The sequence below is a fragment of the Stegodyphus dumicola genome, chromosome 5, assembly GCF_044657685.1.
Source record: "Stegodyphus dumicola isolate Sdum_Otavi_A_Nest chromosome 5, ASM4465768v1".
NCBI lineage: Eukaryota > Metazoa > Arthropoda > Arachnida > Araneae > Eresidae > Stegodyphus > Stegodyphus dumicola.
The window spans coordinates 61,633,848-61,656,315 of NC_140772.1; the positions used below are offsets into that span (position 1 = coordinate 61,633,848).

Below are 22,468 nucleotides of genomic sequence, written 5' to 3' on the forward strand. Positions count from 1 at the left end.
GAGCGGTCGAAAATCGGGAGTCTCCCACCTAAATCGGGAGAGTTGGCAACTCTGCTGTTGTTATACAACAGATTGTGAGGTATTTCACTCACTAATTCCTACAACATTCACTTATATGATGTGGAGTTAAAAACATGGCTAGGAATTCAATAAGCCAAAACCGAGTTCCACACTTGAAGCATTTATATGCTAATGGAATATAGACAAGATATTATGAACAGTGAAGCAGAATATATTAATGATCAATTATTAGAAATGACAACTAGGTTCATGACAACTGTTAATTCGCATATTCAATACAACTTCTTTTCACATAAGAAAATTAACTGTATTTTTATAGATACTTACAATGTAAAGTACATTTTAACTTTTTCCCATTAGAATAGCATGACTTTGATGATTCAACTTTTCTCTTAACACAGGAATTTTCTGTGGCTCTTCTATTTTCTGCACATAAGAGTTTACATAAATAAACACTACATATAACTATGCATATACATGTGCGTGCTATATATATATTACAATAAACACTCATAGGCTCGCAATGAGAATTATGATATACTAAAGACTTCACACAGAAACTATAAAATCTGTATGATAAAAATAAACAAATTCAATATGCCAAATATGTATAGAAAGTAAATAATATACATGTCAATATTGCAAATATGCATGAGAAAAATAAAGAAATAAAATAAAAATTAAATTAAGTATAAGGTTCATTAAAATGCCTTAAACCTTATACTTAAGCTAATGCTGCTACACAAAGGGTTTGGTATTATTAAAAAGTTAGTAATTGGGAGGGAAAAAAAAACTTAGCAAAATTATAAAAACAAATAAATACAAATTATTAAGTAAAATGAATATAAAGATACCTAAGAAATGATCTCATCAACAATAAGATTAAATTTACTACAGAAATAAAAGTGAAGAGAGTTTTAACCAAGCACACACTCTAACCTAGTAGTTCCCAACCTATTTTACCCCTGCATTCCTTTCATCATTATCCCCCCTTTTCAAAATTTAATATATACCTTATTTTTTAATGTTTTACAAATTAAACAACAAAATGTACGGAAAGAAGTTGATAAATACCAAATGTAAATAAAAATATTTTTTTTATATTCACTAGTTGCTTGCACAGCCAGCCACTTGAAACAGTTATCACGAAATGGAAAATATGTACAATGATTTTAATGAATACAGTTAGTGCAATTTCATAAAAATATTTAATATTTGTAATTTGATGTTTCATGATTTAAATGAGTTTTTTGTATAAAGCAATCAGATTAAAAGTGGAAAACATACTCTTAAGAACTGTACTTATTCTTCTTAAATTGGTGGTTTCATTACTCAGTATCTCACAGATTAAATTTGAATGTTAATATCTTACCCTTTACCGCATGGCCACATGTTGGCATGTGGATAAGAGAAATATTTTATTTCAGTCAATGGCAGGCAACACATCACTTTTAAATAGCCAAATTTGTTCATTTGAGTTGAAATACTTTATATTTTGCTGAATGGCATTACACTGGCATAATGTAAATAAAAGTGTTTTATTTCAATTTATTTTTGCTTTCAAAACACCAAATATGTTAATAAAAAATGTGTTAAATTCATAACAAAATATGAAATAAATAAAAAACAAGTTTAAATTCCGCCTTCAAAGTGCACGTGTTTGCGTGAAAGACATGTGTTCAAAATTCAATGGCTCTATACACTGCTGTTTTTTAACAACGCAAGGAACATTCAAATACACATGCATACAGATTCTTCATTATGTAAGAGCAAAGATAAACTAAAATGAAATACTTAAAAGCTAAATAAAAGGTTGATCGCATTTTCCGAAACTATGATACTTTCTTTAACCCAAAAATATGATACACTGTTAGGTACAAAAATAATTTTAGGAAATTGGTAATCGAAGCATAAAAGTATGAGCTTTCCTATTGCTGATGTGAACAACTCTTCATATGCCCATAATACAACAAATGATTTTGAAAATGCCTCATTTATAAGTTTATTTAAAATGAATAACATAAATGTATGTAATTGTTATGAGACACTTACTGCAGTTATTACTGCTCATGAAAATATTGCCAACATATCTTGAAAAAGGTAGCACATTCAAGTTAAAACAAAAGCACATGGAAATTTGGAGATAGGTCTTACTAATTCTGTTAGTGAAACACAAATTTGAAAGGAATTTTTTGTTATGTTCATAGACTCATTAAAGGAAAATGTGCATGTTTCCTAATAAAAGTGACTGGCTTCACGATATGAGGAAAGTTAATGAAATTGCACCATGGATTCATTTTACAAATATTACACTAAATTCTGTGAAAAAGGCTTGATATTGATTGAGCTTCCCCTAATTGAATCAAAAAACTCTAAATGACTTATTAAATTAAACCCTAATCGTAGACCTGCTTTAGAAAATTTATAGATGAATTTAAAGATGCCTTTTCAGTCATCAATGATAATAGCTGCACAAAACTGATGCTATATGAATAGATAAAATTACATGCCTAATAAAGCAAACTGATTGATGACTTCTTTTTGCTTAATAAGAGAAAACTGAGAAGCTTTTGAATTAAATGCAAGATAATGGCATCATCACAGAAGGAACCAATTCCGGACTCAGTGGAGCGGTGCTCTGGTACACCAGGCTACCTGGGCCGAAGGCCCTACCCCTTGTAGAACGTTTAGACATTTCAATTAATTAATAAAATTATCCTTATAAATTAGATGTATTTTTTAAATTAATACTAGAAGTTAGAACTTTGTTTAAGTTAATATGCTTCACTATATTCATTTATATAATTCATAAATAATTTCTTATTCATAGCTGTAAAGAGCAGAAAGCTACCGAGCTGGGTGTCCTGAAAGGCAAGTAGTTAGTGACAAGAGGTTAGATGTAAGGAAGTGCAAAAGTATTATAAGTGCCCTTGATCAGAGGAGTAAGACAGAGAGGATGCTGGTAAGATAAACAATTAATACATGAAATGAGATATGCAATACAGATTTAATAAATTTGATATGAAGGTACTCAATTACTAATATATTATGCTGAATAAATGAAATGCATTACTATGCTATGCTTACAAAAAGGAAAAAGAATTACATAATCCATTCATTGAGAATGGCCAGTGCTCTGTTTTTGTTTTTTAAGTCGTATTGATCATATGTAGGAATTTTGATGGCAGAGTTGTTTATCATAAGTTGCCTATTGTGAAATCCTTTGGCAATTCTATAATAAAATGATTTGAGGGGGTGTACGCCCAGTTCTTCATGAATTCTGTTGTTTCATATATATCAGGGTGCATTAAGAATTTGTCTCAGAGTAGAATTTTGTGCTATTTGCAATTATATGCCTCTGTAGCGATTACATGAATAGGCCCAGACAGGGCATGCATAGCATAGTAATGGACGCAAAATGGATTTATAAATGAGTAGCTTGTTATCTATTGATAAAACACTGTTTCGAGCAATTAAGGGAAAGAGTTTAGCTTTACGTGCTCGAAACCTCTTAATAATTTCTGTTATGTGTGGGTTCCATGACAAAGTTTTACTGAAGATCACCCCAAGGTAAGGGACTTGCTTGGCCCAGGGAATTGAGTTTCCATAGAGCAGTAGGATTTTTTTGAATTTTTTCTTCCTGGTGAAGAGTATAGCCTGCATCTTATTTATATTTACTTGAATTTTCCATTGCACTAGCCAAGCCTCTAATGCTTGTATGTAATTTTGTAGATGTTGGATAGCTGAACCAGCAAATGCACTTTGTGTGAGGATTGCTGCGTCATCTGCATACATAGCCAGTGTTGTGTTGTGTGTTGTAGGGATGTTGTTCACGTAGATGTTGAAGTAAGTGGGCCCTAAAAGGGATCCCTGGGTAACCCCGGCCCTAATGGGATGTTTGGTGGAATTTGTACCAGAGACGTGAACGACAAAATTTCTACCTGTTAGGTAGGACTTTGTGATGTTTGTGATGTAACCTGGGAATCTCAGACTGTGTATTTTGTAAACGAGTGCCTTCAGCCAAACTCTATCAAAGGCTTTAGCTATGTCAATAAACAGTCCTCCAGTGACTTTGTTGGTTGTTAGTCCTTCAGAAATCATCACCACAACCCTATAGAGCTGGTTGGTTGTACCAAGTCCCTTCCTAAACCCAAACTGGCTTGGGATGAGAATGTTGTTATTTTCCAGGTGGTTGTTTATTCTTTGCAGTATAGTGGCCTGGAAGAGCTTGCTAAGAGAGGATAGCAGACTGACTGGACGGTAGGCTTCTGGATCTGTTGCATTTTTCCCCGGTTTTAGAATTGGGATAACCTTTGCAGTTTTCCATGGTTTTGGGTAGTATTGCATTTGTAGCATCTTGGTAAAAACTTTGGAGAGTAGAAAAATTATCTTGATGGGTAGACTTTTTAGCATTGTGTTTGTAATGCCATCTAATCCTGGACTTTTCTTCTTTTTCAGTTTATTGACATAGCCACCGACCTCTGAAGGCATAACTGGAGGGATATTGTTTGTGTTTGTTTCTGGTGCGAGACTGTTATGAAAGGTGTAGACAAGATTTTCTGTTGCAGTGTCATGTATGTTTGTGCAAAACTGAGATTCCAGCTGCTGTGCTAACAATTCTGCCTTCTCAGTTTCGGTGTAGTGAAACCTCGTGGGGCCTTTAAGGTGCGGAATCTTATTGTAGCATTTTCTATACCTAGAAATTGCCTTTCACAGTGAATTATCATCTGTGGAAAGTGATTTTAGGTAGCTGGTCCAGCTGTGTTGTGCTTGTTCACGTGTAAGAGACTTGACTGCATTAGAAAGACTATTCAGCTGTTGCTTGTCTTCTCTATGTTTTGTTCGTTGAAATCTCCTTCTTGCAGCATTTCGTTGCTTGATAAGTAGTGCTAGTTCTCTAATTCGTACGGTTTTCCTTTTGGGAACTTCATATTGAGCATTGTCTCTTGCAGTGATAATTTTTTGAGTGATCTCCTGAATAAAACTATCAATGTTATTCCCTGACTGTATCGTAGGTAATGTGTAGTGTATGTTGTTGAGAGCTTTGGCAAATTTTTGCCAGTCAATCCGAAAGGCTCTGGTATCTGTTGTGGTATAACCACTAATGTCAAGAATCATTTTTACCGGATTATGGTCCGATGATAATTCATCCAGCACGGAAATATCCAGTGGGACACTGGTATTTCCGAGCAGGAAGAAATCGAGGATTCCAGTAGACCTAGTGGTATACCGTGTTGGTGTTTTTGGAGCTGCTATGTGTAATCCTGCCGTATCAATTTTCTTCAAACTGTTCATTGAAAAGTGAAATTTTTGTTTTGTTAAGTAAGTTTTGTTTGCAGTTCAAAATAATACTTTAAAAATGGCAACATTCCAATAACACTGAAGTTGAAATAGTTGTTGATTGAGAGTTTTCACGAGGTTGTCCTATGAAGCTTGTCTCCTGTATCTTAATACACTGGTTTTCATAAGTTAAGCAACAAATGGAAAACTGATGATAACTCAAAAAGTATGCAAAGCAAGTTGGACAAAACTTGTTGATAATATTTATTATACTAATTGTAACTTAAAATCATGAGAAAATGTTGTACAGAATATTTACATTTTGCAATATCAACAAGGAACATAAAATCTCCTCAATTTTGACATATAAACTAGGAATAAAATATTTTCTCAGTAATAATTATGCTCACCCTGAAAAGCAATACAAGTCTGACAACAATGTCTCATGCTCATTATGATGTTGTCAGTGAGCTGCATGAATAGCAATGTCCATGATTCTCTAAAGCAGTTTAAAGTTTAAAGCACTACCTAGGGTTTGGTGAGGGGGGTTAAAGGGCCACTACATGCTTACCAGAGCATCCCACACATGCTCAATGGGATTAAAGTTAGGCCAGGGAGGTGGACATTCCATTTGGACTATAGTATCTTCTTCAAGGAATCGGTGCATGAGGTGAACAGTGTTAGGGCAAGCATCATCTGCTTGCAAAATGAAGGTATCACCAGTTGCAGCACTATGTGGACGAAGATTAGGATCTATTTTGTCAATCTGTTAACTCTGAGCCTTCACAGCAGAGCCAAGACAAGAGTGGTCACTTGCTACCTCTTGTCACTCAAGCAAATAGCTACTAGGGGTGCCAAATTAGCTAATACGTAATATATATATATGTAATAATAAAATTCCATAGTCAAGAATACACTTAATTCTAACTGTATGTTCTTTTCATTTTTTAATGGTGACGGTCTCTTATTTGAAAGTACGTGGAATTAAATCCACAGCCCCGTAGTCAGTTTGTTTTCCTGCTTTTTCTACACGTACAGTTATAGAATGTTCTGGAAGTATTTAAAGCAAACTGGATTGGCTGACATCATTTCTTGGAAGCTCCGCCTTTCCAGAGGCTATAAAAAGATCCGCAAAAGGAATATCGGGGCTTTTTCTTTAATGTAACAATGCAGTAAACTTCATACAAAAAGTTATTCGTAATTCTTTTTTATTTATGCCGGAGATATGAATTTTGTAAACTGCTATTTCTCCTGAATAATAATAAATGGATCCTGTTTTTTAAACTTATCGTCTGATTATTTAAGCTACGACTAAAGCTGATACATCACACACACATATATATATATATATAGAGAGAGAGAGAGGGGGGTATAGAAATTCATTTTAAAGAAAGAAATGACAATTTGAACATTCAGCTTTAGAATACATTAAGAAGTAGAAAAAGAATTTTATGTTATAAAAGTCCAGCTGAGTTAAGAAGAGAATTAATCACATTAATTTATTCTTAAAACTGCTGATGTTTTACAGCACTATATATATTATTTTCTAACATTAGAATTTATTCCAAGGAACTAATGTATTGAAGCTAATTTACATTCGTTTACACTAATGTACTGAGTTTCACAGTCTAAACATTCCTAGAAATCATCATACTAATAATGACATTAGTAATTATGTACTATCTCCCTTTAATTTCAACTGTAGCTCTTAGTTTGCTATAATAAGTTTTTTTAGTTTGCTGAGTGTGGACAGCAATATAACTACCTACAGTTTGCTGCAACAGATTTATCACATAAAAACTCTTTATAAGACTCGATGGAGGGATAAAGATGTTTAAAAATTAAACATAACATATTATTGGTATTTTTTGTCATTTTGTGTAAAATGTGCCATTAAATGAGATGCATGGCTCAAGGTTTTTTTTGTATCCATATTTAATTTGCTTAGAATTGCAGGGTTGATTTAAATGGTTTTATGTAAAATTATTTCTGTATGCATTGTTGAACAGATTAAATGGCTAGACACATAGTTGGTCTAATTCCTTGAAAAAACTGGAATGTAAACATATAAGGAAAGACATGATTTCCTCTTCTTCTTAAAAAAAAAAAAAAAAAAATTTTTTTTTAGTTGTTCTGTTGTTTATAATGAAACAATAAAATGACTGTTTAATATGAGTATCAAAGAAATGATACTTATACAAAACAATTCTTCTTAGCATGAGTTTTACAATTTTGAGGAGGATTCAAGACAAACTGTGTTGGCTAATTCTAAAGCAACTGGCATTCATATAAAAGAGCACATTTTAAAAACAGTTTCTTTTTTTACATTAAAGTATCTGATAGAAAAATGTAGTTAAACAAATATGTTTCTTTCCAAAGAAATTTTAAAAAACACAGTTTCTGAAAACATTTTAGCAGGAAAAAAGAAAACAAACGAGATAAAGCTGTTGAGATTAGAAAAAACTGAAATGAAAACATTAAAATAAATTAGACTAGTGATTATAGAGATGTTTATTGGTGAAAATATAAATTAATCAAAGCACCTATAATAATTTTCACCTATAATATTCATGGAATCTAACATATTGAAGCCTACAGAGTTAACTGATGAGGTGGGGTAAAAGTAAAAAGAAAGCATAAAGCAATAATAAACATTAATAGTTTTAAAACTGCAATTATGTTGTAGGGATATAATTAGAAGAATAAACCTATACACATTTTATCTGACAGCTGATTTATTGGTCATATTTAAAATAGAGTTAACTGGCATATGATGTTCTGCCCAAATCCAAATAAATTTTTATACCAATAAAACTTCCTTCAATTGTTAAAAAGTATGTGAATATTACAGACTGCTTCTTTGAATAACTGCTTATAATAAAGTATGTGGGTCTGTCTTCTTTGGAGGGATGCTTTCATGTAGAATATACCAAAGAAACTGTCTTGCATACAAGTTACATATAGGAAAAAGCCAAAATTTATACACAGCCCACCCACTTGCTATGAACTGTACCAGAACTTGATGCCAGTGTTACTCACTTGGACACCTGTGAACAACACTTCAGTGAAAAAAACAAAGAGAATTCTAAAACTATATAAGGATTCCAAAAATTTCATCCTCAGACATGATGCAGCCGGTGACCGCAAAAATGCCCACAGGAAAAAAGCTCACAGGAAAAATGCTCACAGGTATAAATGCTCACAGGTATAAATGCTCACAGGAAAAAAGCCCACACAGAAATATCTATAGTCTATCAGAATAGAAGTCTATCAGGGCAGACACTCTTTGCATTTACCTGACTACATTTACCACGTTCTTCATGGTAGTGCTTCCAAAAAACAGGTAAAATGAGAAAATTAGGGTTTGTAGAACATACTTTGGAGACACTTCATTCAAAAATTTACAAATATTTAGATCACAATATAGTGAGGCTGCATCGGTTCTAGGAAAAAAGCCCACAGGAAAAATGCTCACAGGTATAAATGCTCACAGGAAAAAAGCCCACATAGAAAAAAGCTCGCTTAGAAATATGCTCACATGGAAAAAAGCTCACATAGATATATGCTTGCATGAAAATAACCCCACTTATAAATAAAATACGTCGAAATATCCTTGTATTAATCAATTAATAATTAATTGATTTGAACATAGTACACCTACTTGAATTTTCAAAGAAAAATTATTTAAATTACTAAAACATCTGTGATATATATATATCAATTAATCAATATTATTTAGTAAATAAATTATATATCAAAAACTATATAACTTATGTGTAGATTTAGTTGCTATATAAGATTAACAAATGGGCCATTTTGAATTAGGAAAAAGAGAGGAGGAAGAAAGAAAAATGAAACAATATACAGCGAAAAATTATTACAATTTTAATTGTTAAAAAAACAAAATAATAGTAAGTATAAGTTACATATTTTACAATATAAACATTTAGAAGAATAAGTAAATAGAAATAATTATTTTATTTAAATTATGTAAAATACCTTGTTATATATAAATCATGTATATTTGACATAAACTTATAAGGTATTTCTCCCACCTCCTTAGCATGCTTTTATGGTGTGGTGGTTTGCATGTTGGCCACGTATTCCAGAGGTCCGTAGTTCGATTTCCAGCGAAGGCTTTGCACATTTTTCACATCTCCTGCTTCCAAAATACCTAATGTCTCTACAGTGGCGCCCGAACTAAAAGGGTGGTGGATGATGATTCTCTACACCCAGGATTTGGTGATTGGTTCCCCTAAAAACCCCAATCACCCTTTAAAAGGAGGATATATATAAGGTATTTCTCCCGCCTTCCTAGCATGACTTCGCGGTGTGGTGGTCTGCACGCTGGGAGCATATTCCAGAGGTCTGTGGTTGGATTCCCGGTGAAGGCTTTTCTCATTTTTCACATCTCCTGCTTCCAAAATACCTAATGTCTCTACAAACTTACTGAATATTAGCTAATATATGTAAATATCTAATTTTATCACCGATTTCATCATAGTTTCTTACATGATTCGAGATTACCAAATGTAAGTTTTCATATTTTCTTTTACTTCAGTACGCCCTGTATTTACAATAGCTAATAACGTTGACAGCCTAAATCTTTTTTCAGTCCGTCAAACAAAAACCACATACTAAGATGGCTACAATTAAATAATGAATTTAGTACCTTATGAAAGCTTTTGTAATAATTTGTTGTTTTAGGAGATTTTCAAAGGTTGCTTCATAATGATTCTACACTTCGATTGGAAACTGTGGTCTTCTAGAACATTTTTGGCTCCAAACTTAAATAACTACATTCAGACATCAATTTATATATATACACATCAAAAGTATGCAAAAATAGAGTAGATAAAAAACAAAAAGAAACTATTGGCAGTTAGAGGGCAAAAATGTCGTACAGGGGACAGTGGTATAAAATATTACAGTACATGCAAAATTTTACTATAGTTTTCATTCCTTTATATGAAATATGAGCATTTGTCCCTGAAAAGGTTAATATGAGCATTTGTCCAATAATTTTTTCAAATGATCAAATAATTTTTCTTTAAAAAATTCAAGTTGTGTACGATGTTCAAATCGATTAATTATTGTCGATTAATGTAAGGATATTTCTATGTATTTCATTTATCAGTGGGCTTATTTCCATGTGAGCTTTTTTCCGTGTGAGCATATTTCTAAGTGAGCATTTTTCCAAGCGAGTATTTTTCTATGTGGGCATATTTCTGTGTGGGCCTTTTTTCCTGTGAGCATTTATACCTGTAAGCATTATTCTGTGAGTATTTTTCCTAGAACTGATGCAGCCTCATTATATTGTGATCTAAATATTTGTAAATTTTTGAATGAAATGTCTCCAAAGTATGTTCTACAAACCCTAATTTCCTCATTTTACCTGTTTTTGGAAGCACTACCATGAAGAACATGGTAAACGTAGTCAGGTAAATGCAAAGAGTGTCCAAACTGATAGACTTTGAAAGAAAGAGGGGGGAAATTAGTTTTTATTTTCAATATGCTCTCTTTGCATAGCCTCTTAAAAAGAAAAGGAAAAAAAAAAGGGGGCAGTTCCATATTTTCTGTTCTACTGGGTTAATTGATGAAATTCAACTCGTGTTTTCCTCGTCTCAAAAGCACAATTTAAGATATCTGTTAGATTTATATATACCACTGCTCTAACACATATGTATTATGACACAAAATCCTTTTCTGAAATGGCATATCAATTTTGTTTCCATATTTCGATTCTAGAACTCAAATTATGCCTGAATATTAAATTTTGTAAAATTTGGTGAGAAATTTATAAAGAAATTCAAAAATTTATCTGGTTCACTTTTTTCAGTTTGCACTAAGAATAATTCACTTGGCAAAATTCTTAATTTATGGTAACCTATTTCCCGTTCCTATCATTATGAATGAGCAGGAAAAAAGGTATATTGCTTAGTCTTTCAAATAATTTTCTATATTTTATATTTCAAGCATAGATGTAGATTTTAGACAATTTTTTCCTTTATATTATTTCATTTTAATGCATGGTAAGAGTTGCATGGTTTAATTATATTTCCACAAATAATTATTTTAAAATTTTCTATTTATTAATTTGATCTGTGTATTTGTATTTTAAATATATTTATTAATATAAATTTTCCAGAATTTGATAATATTTATCTGAATTGCATTTCTTCAAAAGAATACTTTGTGACCCAGACTATGATGCATTTGAAAACTGTATATAATGAAAGAGAAAATACGTAAAGCACAGTTAATGTCTTTCATGGACAGTCTCAAACCGATATATAAATGAGAAAAATGTACAACTGACATTTTAATTTAGGATCAGTTACATATTTGCTTTATCCAGTTTTATCATTGTGTCATTGCTTTATACAATTTATTATCCTACTTTTAGCTTCTTAAAACATCATTCACATAAATATTTTTAAAATATTTAGTAAAATATCTTATTTTTAAAATCACAAAAATCAAATAGCACAAAGCTTTAAAAATATTTGATTTTACAGTTTAAAAAACCAATAACTAAATTTTATGCGAAAAACTGTTTTTTCTTCTTAATCCCTTGTCATTTTTCTTCCAGCATTCTGCAAATATATTAAAAAACGTCCATCTGCTTTTATTCGCTATATCACTATCTAATGTGAGTAAAACAGAGAAGTGACTTTTACTCTGATATTGAATAATACTGAACCTCTTTAGAGGCTAGACATTTTGAAGGCATGAGATAAAAGGAAACACTGGTTTCATCAATAGAGAAATAGCTGATATCCATTATGTCCTTGAATTTTCAGCTAATTTGACTAACACTTGAATTTTCAAATAATTCGACTGAGGTATCTTAGGAATTTCCACTTATGATATGATTTGATATTCTATGATGCAATTTAAATTTATGCAACCATTCAGTCAAAAACAGTCGTCTTTCACTTTCAACTGTGATGATATTTGAGTGTTTTCCATTAGCACATACCCATTTGCTGGTATATTTGATGCACTGCCCTATACAGAAAACTTTAGCAAACTATGGTGTAAATCTTCAGGTATTTTCTCCTTGAATATGCAACTTCTTTGATGTCGATTTTCCTGCAAATCGTTTTTTTCTTCTAGTTCTCTTCTTTGCTTCTAATTTTTTTTTTCCTACATTCTTCTTCTACATTTGTTTTTAGTATTGACAAAAGAATATTAAGATTTTTTTTATGGTTACATTTCCGTAATTTTATGTTTTAGTCAAATTCTTTTAACATTTCAGTTGTATCTTCAGGAAGATTGCTTTTCCTTTTCCAGACATTTTAACTGTAAATTAAGTTTAAAGCAAAAGCCAAAGGATAAATATTTAAGTTAAAATGTTTCTACCACATGATAAAGAAATAAAGCATCTCCTAAACCTTTCTGGTCAGCCGAAGGCAGCATTTAGTCTATCCTACCGAGTGACCCAATCTTTATATCGGATGCAAACAATCTAAACTATATTGTCTTGACAACTTTTAAAACCAGTAATTTCCATATTAAAGAGCACATATTTTTTTACATAATCTGTAATAGTGGTATAAGGAAAACTAGCCACTTAAAACATGCAAGAAGAGTAATGTAGAAATTTATATTTCACATATTTTTACTTAAAGCTGGTACATGATCCAAACCGTCAAAACTCTTTAAGCTTATTTTATCTTGTTAAAAATTTAAATTTGAGACTATATGGCATGAAGTATGTATACGATGCATAAGATTTTCCCTTTTATAGAAAAAAGTAAAGCTTCATCTAAATATAGTCAAGTTTCAATAAGCTACAAGTGAAGGAACTCTCTTTCCCAAAAAAAAAAAAAAAAAAAAAAAAAAAAAAAAAAAAAAAATTACTGAAAATTTGACACTTTGAAATATTTCGATTATTGAAATGCATACTCCAAAGTTCCCTTTGACTTACATTCTACTTCCTAGTTCTGACAAATATTTCATCGAAAATTCCAACTTACCAAACCTCATTTAATCAAAGATTAAGTGTATATTCACTGTATGGCAATTAAGGAGTCATAGTATATTTAAAAAATAGTTTATAGCTCTTACACTGATGCAACTTCTTGTCTTGATGCAAATACAACAGATAATGAAAGAGAAGGTTTATAGAGATATGTTTTTGACATGCCTCTAAAAGAAGTTGCATTTTTTTATGTAAGAAAGAAAGAAAAAAAGCTGAAAGCTTTCAGATTTTATATTACATCCAAAGTGGAGTTTTTTTAACATTTTGTGTGTTAACTTTATTTATTAAATATGTATCATGTTCTTCACACTTAAAAATATCATAAAATTCAGTTCAACAGCAATATTGCAAAATAATTTTAAAATGAGCATATCTATAGAATTTCCGATACACAGTCTCACGCGCTGGAGATAAAATGTTTTCGTACAATGTTGCCATTCCTCGCTTTGAAATCATCGAGTTTCTTAATCAAAAATTCATAAATTCATAAAACACAAAATAGATAGTAATACAAATTGCAAATTCTAAATTTGGGCTTCCAGATGCCCATATTCGGGTCCTTATTCAAAATTTGATGGCTCTAGGTACCCTCTAATTTTTGGTAGCAACAATTTAAAAAGTGATTCGCTGTTTATAGTGAATCAAAGTAAAAAGCCAAAATGAAATTAATAGCACCTCTGGGCAAATTGCTCCTTTGGGGGGGGGGGAATTCCTTTGAGAGGTTATTTTATTTTTTGAGAAAGGAAAACAATTGCAAGATAACAAGTCTGGAGAACATGTGGGATGACTCAGTATGCATACTTATTTTTTTAAACAGAAGCGGTTCTAAGAAATGGTTTTGACCCATGAAAAGACTTATTATCATGCAATACAACAACTGAATTTCTGACTGAATAATGTAAGATTAAAAATCAAACGATCAATTCTCAGCCATTTAAAAGTCAACTACTTGGCCAAAAACTACTTGCAAAAATTGCTTACAGGTAATCAGAGGTATAAGTTGCTAACTCATACCCAGTCTTTATAACAAATTTTAATCAGCCACATGACATTCATGATCTGGGAGTTCCAAGGAAATATATCCTCCTCTTTGTGAAAATTGCAACACCACGAAGGAATCATCAGAATTAAATAATATTTATTCCTCATGCAGCCAGCAGTAATGCAAAGAAATAATTAAATTTGCAGAGCAATTGAAGAACATTTAATGACAAAACTCAATATGAGGAGAAGCTGCCATATGCTGAAATAATGTCATATTCATTGTGACACTAAATGAAACAGCTTTTGATATATACTTGAGGAAGAGCATTTCTAATTGCTTCAGTCTTTCAAAGACGATTTATATTGGTTTCATTACAAGTGTCATGAGCAAGTTGCTAGCCCATTAATTCTTAGACAAGTTCAATAAGCGACACACCTGGTGAATTGGCAAGCCAACAAAGAAGCAGTGTCTAAAATGCTGAGAAGTTTTGAAAAGTTCTAGCAAAATGTAAATGACCACTGAAATGCTGAAACACATCTACAGAAATGTACTGAATGAAAGATATGACTTTAAGCTTTACATCCTGTTTGATGGTCATCCAGTTATTGGTGAAAGTAGCTTAAATTTTAGATGATGAGATTTCTTATCATATCCAATAATGTCTTGGACCATTATGTGTGGCCATCCTCCAGTATGAATCTGGGTAACGCACTCCCGAAGATGGAGTTGAATCTTATAGCATCTAACATGAACTCAGTCATCACTGTACTTCAAATTGAAATAAGATTTATTGGAAAAGACAATCTTTTGTAATGTCAGTGGTTATACTGATGAATCCTTTGTAGTTACATGCACCACTGGATTTGCATCAAGGGAATCATATGCAATGAAATGCACATACACAATCTAAGGTGCAGTAGAAGTCAGCAGCTGTTGAAACTTTAAAATGGCATACTTGCAGCAGTGCTTCAACACTGATTAACTGTCAAGATGAAGCAACACAGCCTATCGCTGACATTTGAATGAGGTGTCTGTCATCTCATGTTGTCATAACATTTCATAGTCCATTGCCTAGTTTGCAACTTGCCTGTTTTCTTAAGTCCACTGCTTCCATAGACAATGCTTTACATCCCATACAAACCACAATCTCATGATTAAAAAATCCTCCATCTCCCAGATTTATCACTCACCTCTTTTCAAACAGCATAACTAGCTTCATTAGACTTAAATATTGGAATTTTTATTTATTTATTTATTTATTTGTTTATTTTTTGATGAGTTATATTGCATCCTTATGAAACTTTCATCCCTAGAAGATAGTAGAACACTATTTTTAATGTTCCTCTACAGATCTCTATTTATATGGCTAATACAATGTTTCGAAAGGAAGTTCTTAGCTCACACATTACTTTATAATTCTAATGATATGCATACCATACCCTACTTAACATTTCCTGTAAGTTTCAGTTTATTCATATTATTCCTTCATGGCACTGCAGTTTTACAAACAGAAGTCCATATTTAAGAACCTAAATTCACCTTTTTTAGAAGGTCCTATATAACTAGAAGGCTAAAGTCTGGTCTAGGCTGATGAGCTACTGAGTTTACTACACAGTGGTTTTATTCTTTTATTTATGAATGATTTTGTAATTTATGATATTCATCTCAGAAAAATTCCAGCAATACACCTTTATTCTCCAACAAGTATTTCTTTCATCTATAAAAACAGTTATCCCCTCAAGCTGAAATAAAGATTCTTCATCTGGCCTTTAGTTGAGGATATACTGAAAACACAATAATAAGTAAAAATATATATATATATTTAGGAAGAATATTTCAGGTTAAAGGGAAAAACTGAAATACATACCAGAACTGTTCTCAGAGAAAACTTCTGCTTGTTCTAATAGACAACTCTGTAATAAAATTTGTTTTAAATTTATATGCCTATTTTAACATGTGGAAAATAGGATTATATTTACAAGTATTTAAATAAAATAATACACAAAAACTCTGTTACATACGTAGTCAAAAATTAAAAGACTTGATTTAACATTAATGCTTACACAAAAGTTCTATACATTTCAAAGAAATATAACACAGGTTAGACGTTTTTCAACAAAAAACTATTTTGCACAATCTTGCTGAAATTCAGCTTTTTTAAAAAACAAAATTAAAATAGATAATGCAAAAGAAAATTTAATTCATATAACGGTTTTAGTTGATGTGCCACTTATTTCACAAAATAAAAAGGAAAAGAATTTGAAGGAAAATTGAAAGCTTACAGGAAAATGAAATCTAGTTTACAAATAAAAATCAAGATAACTTTACTGGAACATAATTTAAAAGAATAATAAAGAAGTGAGTAATGATTAGAAGTGAAAATTCTATTGATTTCTTCTTTGCTTATTATTCATGCTTTTAATACAAAATTTTAAAGCTCACTTATTTTGACCATATAAGTGAACACTGATTAATGCATTAAAATTTGATATTTAGTCTTTAACGTCTTTTGCTCCCGAGGTAGAGAAAATGAAGTTTTCTCACATGTCTGCGACCCTGAAATGTTGAACTTCTCTCGGTGCATGTACATGTTTAACAATTAAGCCTAACATATAAAATCTGCTTTTTAGTGAAATATTTGGATTCTTGCATATGTTAGTTAAATACCCTTTCTTATAATATAAACTAAAAATTCCAATATTTACAATTAAAATAAAAATTTAAAATAAGCTAAGGTGCAGTATTAATAATAGTGACTATTTCCCTACAATAATTAAATAAAAAAAATTAAGAATTTAAATATCAGTGCCTATTATATCCTCTTGCCATATGGCATATGCAAGCTGCTTGCGCTCCATGAAACATTTCTAAATTCTGATTGAACATTTTATTTTCGTAAAATAAAGTAATATATAAAATTCATAACAAGGTTAACACTCAAGAGATTCCATTCAATTAGGTCTTACAGCATTCTGACATTATTTACATGCATTTAAAATTTGAAATTAAACACTCATTTATTTAATTTAATTCATTTTGTCATTAAGTCTCAAAATGTACAACAGTACAAAGTCCAAAATCTGAACGTCCAATATCTGGAATGATCCAAAATCCGTACCTCAAAGCCACCTACAAAAATTTTTTATAGGAATTTTTTTTAATGTTTTACACATGCGCATTTGATTTTTTCCCTGTAAGAAAGCATGTGAAGAATCCAGATTCTTCATTTCACTTCATTCATTTGAATAAAATACCTCACATTATTGAAGAAATAATCATTTTAGCATAAATTTGTGTGATGAATAATTTGGATCCATAGCTGCATATCTGCTTTTCCAATTACTGGATTTTGTAAGGAAATGTGGAGAAGCGCTAAAAAGTGAAGATGATATAACAGAAGTTTTTCATTGTGATTGCAATATTTCAACCCTCAATAAATTAATAGAGAGTGAAATCTGTAGTATCATTCTAGATCAAGAAAATACCATTACCAATAGTGAAGAAAGTGACGAGAGGTTATTGAAAATGAAAAAATTTTGATTGAGAAGTTAGTCGGAATTCTTGATGCAGCAACTAGAGACTTGAGCAGTGAAACTTTATAATTGAACAAGAAATTATGTCTGTCTACAGAAATGAAGAGAAAGTATAAGCACAAAAAAAGAAGTAACTTAAACAATTTACATTCAAAGAAATGTTTAATAAAGTAAACAAATAAATATTAAGCTTTTTTTTTTAAATTTTAATACCCTTTAGATCATAGATGCTTCATTATTTCATAAATCATGATTCCATATTTTTAATTAAAAATTTTTTTGTATGTCATCTCACTAGATTTAAACTGATGATCTAATATCCGGAAAAATCCCAAATCTGGAATTGTCGAAGTCCTGATGAGTTTGGATCTTGGACTTTGTACCATATATACAACTTTAAAGTTGGATTTCTTCTATACTTTCTAATCCTCCTATTTTCATTCCATGTAGTTAACTCTGTCAGTACGGGTGTGTCATATGTGCATCAACAGCGAACATTACCTCATGACTAGGTGTGTCATATTTGAATCACCATTTAATTCACTCTATGGCCGGGCGTACCACATTTGACTTTTTACATAGAACATTTAATTAGTATTTTTTGTTGCTGCTGGATGTAGATGTATGTCTGCTATGGGGAAATATATCAAAAGTTAAGTTATGTGTACCTTCATTCCTATGCAATGTTTTTTATTTTTTTGTATTTTGTTTCGGAATGAGAGGGAGATTCGTGAGTGGGTGTTGAGCAATGTAATGTCTCTTTAACTGCATCATTTGATATAAACAAATGCACGTGTTCTCGATGCTTTGAGGTACTTTTTATTTTTGTGATATAGGTATCTGAACGTAGAAGAATATACACAAATGCTGATTCGTTAGTGTTGAGTAACGTGATGGCTCTTACTGCGCCATTTCATATAAACAAATGGACATGTTCTCGATGCTCTGGAATACTTTTTAATTTATTAAATAATTTTATTTTTATTTTATTTTTTTAATCCCCATATAGTGGAGTAGATGTTCTATCATTAGACACTTTTTATTACTGTCAAATTTGCAGATATTCTATTCCTGTGACATCTGCAACGTTGGACTTTGCATATACCCATGTTTCAAAGAATATCATACACTGTCTCTTTTTTAAAATATTGCTTCCTTTTCGTTGTTTGCGCATTGAATTTTTATGAAAGACAGTTTTAATATTTTAAAATTTTAATTTCGTGTTGTGTTAAATAAAATCTGCGATTGTTTGGATATTTTTCCATATATATTTAATTGTGGAATAAATGAAAAATTATATTATTCTAGAGTGAGTATTTTATAAAATTTTTAAGGAAAATTTAACAATAAAGGTTTAAAATTAGTTCTGACAACTACCTGAATGTCCTTCTCATAATGTACCAAAAATTGGAACAATTGGATGAGAAATTTAATTTATATGATTTTTTTTCCAAAGTTAGGCTTAGCGGTGCGAATTGCCCATCCCCAGAAGACGACGTATCCGGTTAACGCGCTGTCCCAAGAGAACGCTTCGGTAACAGAGCTGCCTGTCATGAACGGGTTAAAGTTTATTAATGTATTTTGTTAATTAAAGAAAGAAAATTTTTTTTAAATATATTTTCATGTAAATTAAAGAGAAAAGATTATTAAATGCTAATTTTAACGTATATCATAACTTAAGTAATAGTCTAAAATTGCACCAAAAACTGACTTAAAAAAATTTTTTTTGTGATTATTTTTTCTAAAGTTAGGTTTTGCAATGCAAAACACCTGCCCTATGGGTGATTCCTTTCTTCCATCCATCACGAGGGAACGTGTTAAACAAAGGTTCACCATCTCAGAAGGGTTGACTAGATGCTGGGCTAGTATAGTGATGAAGAATGTCTTCAATGTTTTTTTCTCCTTGGTATTTCCACACACAAATATAGTTACCATGATCAGAAACAGAATTTGTCAGAAAAGATGATGTCACACCCCCCTGATGTATTCATGTGCACCACTGTAAGTGATAACACCTTACAAGCAATACAGAGAAAGTTGAAGTAATGGTCACCTTGTGGACAATTCATGGCACTGCGGGCATTGTTGCATTGTAGGTACTGATAATCAGTGATCTGCAACATCCAATTTCTTGACCCAGGGTACATGATACTAACATCAATGCAGACAGGATGTCTATCCCCTCAGGCAAGGTAAAGGAGACTCACTAAGATTGCAGGTATCATTCTGTAGGCCTTTCTGGAGTCATCAACTGAAAATTCTCATAACATTCATTTTTGACCTGGATCCATACCGGAAACAATCGTGCAGCATAATAATCCTTAGTCTTGGTAGGCTACAATTTTACCATCAATTTCCTAGATATGCTGATATAAGTTCTTTCTTCTTACATGACCTCTAGCTAGCATGCATGCATGCATACACACACATACACACAAAAAGAGTAATGCTTAAATGAAAAAAGAGCATTTCAGTTTGTCTTCTTATACTGCTTCAAGAGGTCATCATTTTTATCTATAACTAGCAGCTTCGCTGCCAGCCTGCGTCTGGCTTTTAAATGTACCGGAAAAATGGCTGAAGGAAACACCAAATGTTAAATTTAAAAACTGCGTAGAATTTAACTCTGCAGAACAACTTCATAAAAAAAAAAAAAGTTATTACGTATAACAAAATTACAATGAAATAAGCAATATCCCTTAATACAAATATTAATTATCCTAATAAATAAATTAACCAACTTCCCTTTGCAAAATCTTAAGAACTCAAATGGTACAAATGTTGTTAAGAACTTTGTTTCCTTTAAAAATCACTCAAACCTTTTCAATATCTTAAAAACAGTGAAACGAGTAATAAATAATATAAAAGAATACAAAAAACAAAAATTTCTGAAAAGCAAAGTATAATTAATGATATTTTATCTTATATTTTCAAGAGAAAAAAAACTACTTTGAAATAAGCTATATCTCTTAATACAAATATCAATTATCCTAATAAAAAAATTAACCAACTTTCCGTTGAAGAAAAAAAATCATGCAAAACTTTTCAGTATCTTACAAACAGTGAAATAAGCAAAAAATAACATGAAAGCAACTCAAAAAACATAAAATGCTGCGCAGAATTTTACTCTGCAGAACAGCTGTATCCAAAAAAAAAAAAAAAAAAAAAGTATTATATAGATAAAAAAATGACAATGAAATATGCCAATCTCTTAAAAACAGTGACATAAGAAATACGATGAAAAATTGTTGCCAAACCCATATTTCTAAAAAAATGAAACAATTCAAAATGATGCGATTTCATCAAAAATCTATCAACAATAAGACTGTTGCCAAAATCACATTTTTAAAGATGTGAGATGTGAGAAGTATACTCGGAAGCTTCATTTAAAAAATTCTTTAAAAATACAAAATATTATCATTTTTCCAAAATTCTTTTTGTAAAAGCAGTTGCAAGGATGAAAGTTTAACATGTCCAAAAATAAAATTTAAAAAAAAAAAAAAAAAAAAAAAAACTGTACATTTTTAAACAAACTTTTTTAGAAAAAATCCTGTAGAAAAGGTGTTAAGCTCCCTTCGTTAAATAAATTTGTATTTAATCGATTTATTGGAACATGAAATTTATTTTAAGTTCGTAAAAAGCTAAGTGCCTACGTTTCATGACGATGTGAAAAGGGAGTATGTAGAGTAAAATCTTGCTTTCCTATACCACATTATGTCTCAAAATGACACGATTTCATCACAAAACATAAAATTAAAAAAATTCTAATTCGAATTTCGAAAAAATCATTTCGATATGCACTGGCTCTTGTCTAGATGCACCTATGTACCAAATTTCGTAGTCGTGGGTCTATTAGCTTATGCACAGCGCGAACGAAAGACACACACATACGCACAAACAGATTCCTAGTTTTATTATATGTAGAGATGTGTGCATGTCATAAAAATGAGCATTTCAGTTTGTCTTCTTATACTGCTTCAAGAGGTTATTATTTTTATATATAATGTGTGCCCATGTCATAAAATGCTAATTGTTTCTTACTGCTATTAGTTCTACCATTCATTCAAAATTTAGGTTTGTTGTGTGCTTCCTTCATGGTGTAGCAAGATTAATGGGCAGTAGTCTATGTACCTTTGGTCACTTCCATTAAACAGCACAAAACTTCCATATATCATTTACAAATTTAATATATATTTAAGTACATGGATTTATAGTTAACCGGTGCACATATATATTAACACCATTATATGAAAGCCACGATAAATATATGTGTGATACTAAATTAAAGATTGAAATTTCAATATTTTGATTTTAAGTGAATTTGATTATTAATCCTCAGCTTAAAAAATATGTTACCTTTAAAATGATTTTATCTATTTTACATAAATTCTGTGCGTCATTCAACAAATTAATGAAAACTCTATCCATATTCTGAATTATGAACATACATGTAATTTTATAGTCTTCAAATTCTACAGAGCTACTCAATCATTGCTTTTTTTTTAAATTTAATTCTATACTAGTTTATAAATACTTTGCATATGCACAAAACCTATTAATCTGCAATACAAATACCTGGGAATATAAATATCCAGGAAACAGAGATATTAGTTCATTTCGAATTCAAGACTACAAAGTTAGCAATAAAAATTTTATTTTCCAGCA

At 31.1% G+C, this 22,468-nt stretch overlaps 1 protein-coding gene across 7 annotated transcripts in view; it reads right to left on the minus strand.

Annotated features, from left to right (window-relative positions):
- LOC118185255 (uncharacterized) overlaps positions 1-22,468 on the minus strand; it is a 472,173-nt gene that overhangs the window by 130,659 nt on the left and 319,046 nt on the right. For 6 of the 7 annotated variants that reach the window (XM_085816706.1, XM_085816708.1, XM_085816705.1 and 3 more), the window contains 2 exons: positions 16,141-16,186; positions 349-447 (listed from right to left, as the gene is read on the minus strand). In XM_085816706.1, coding sequence (XP_085672832.1) covers positions 349-447; positions 16,141-16,186 — 145 coding nt within the window. Of the gene's footprint in view, positions 1-348; positions 448-16,140; positions 16,187-22,468 lie in introns of those variants that run through there. The other variant, XR_015041131.1, reaches the window with a different exon arrangement.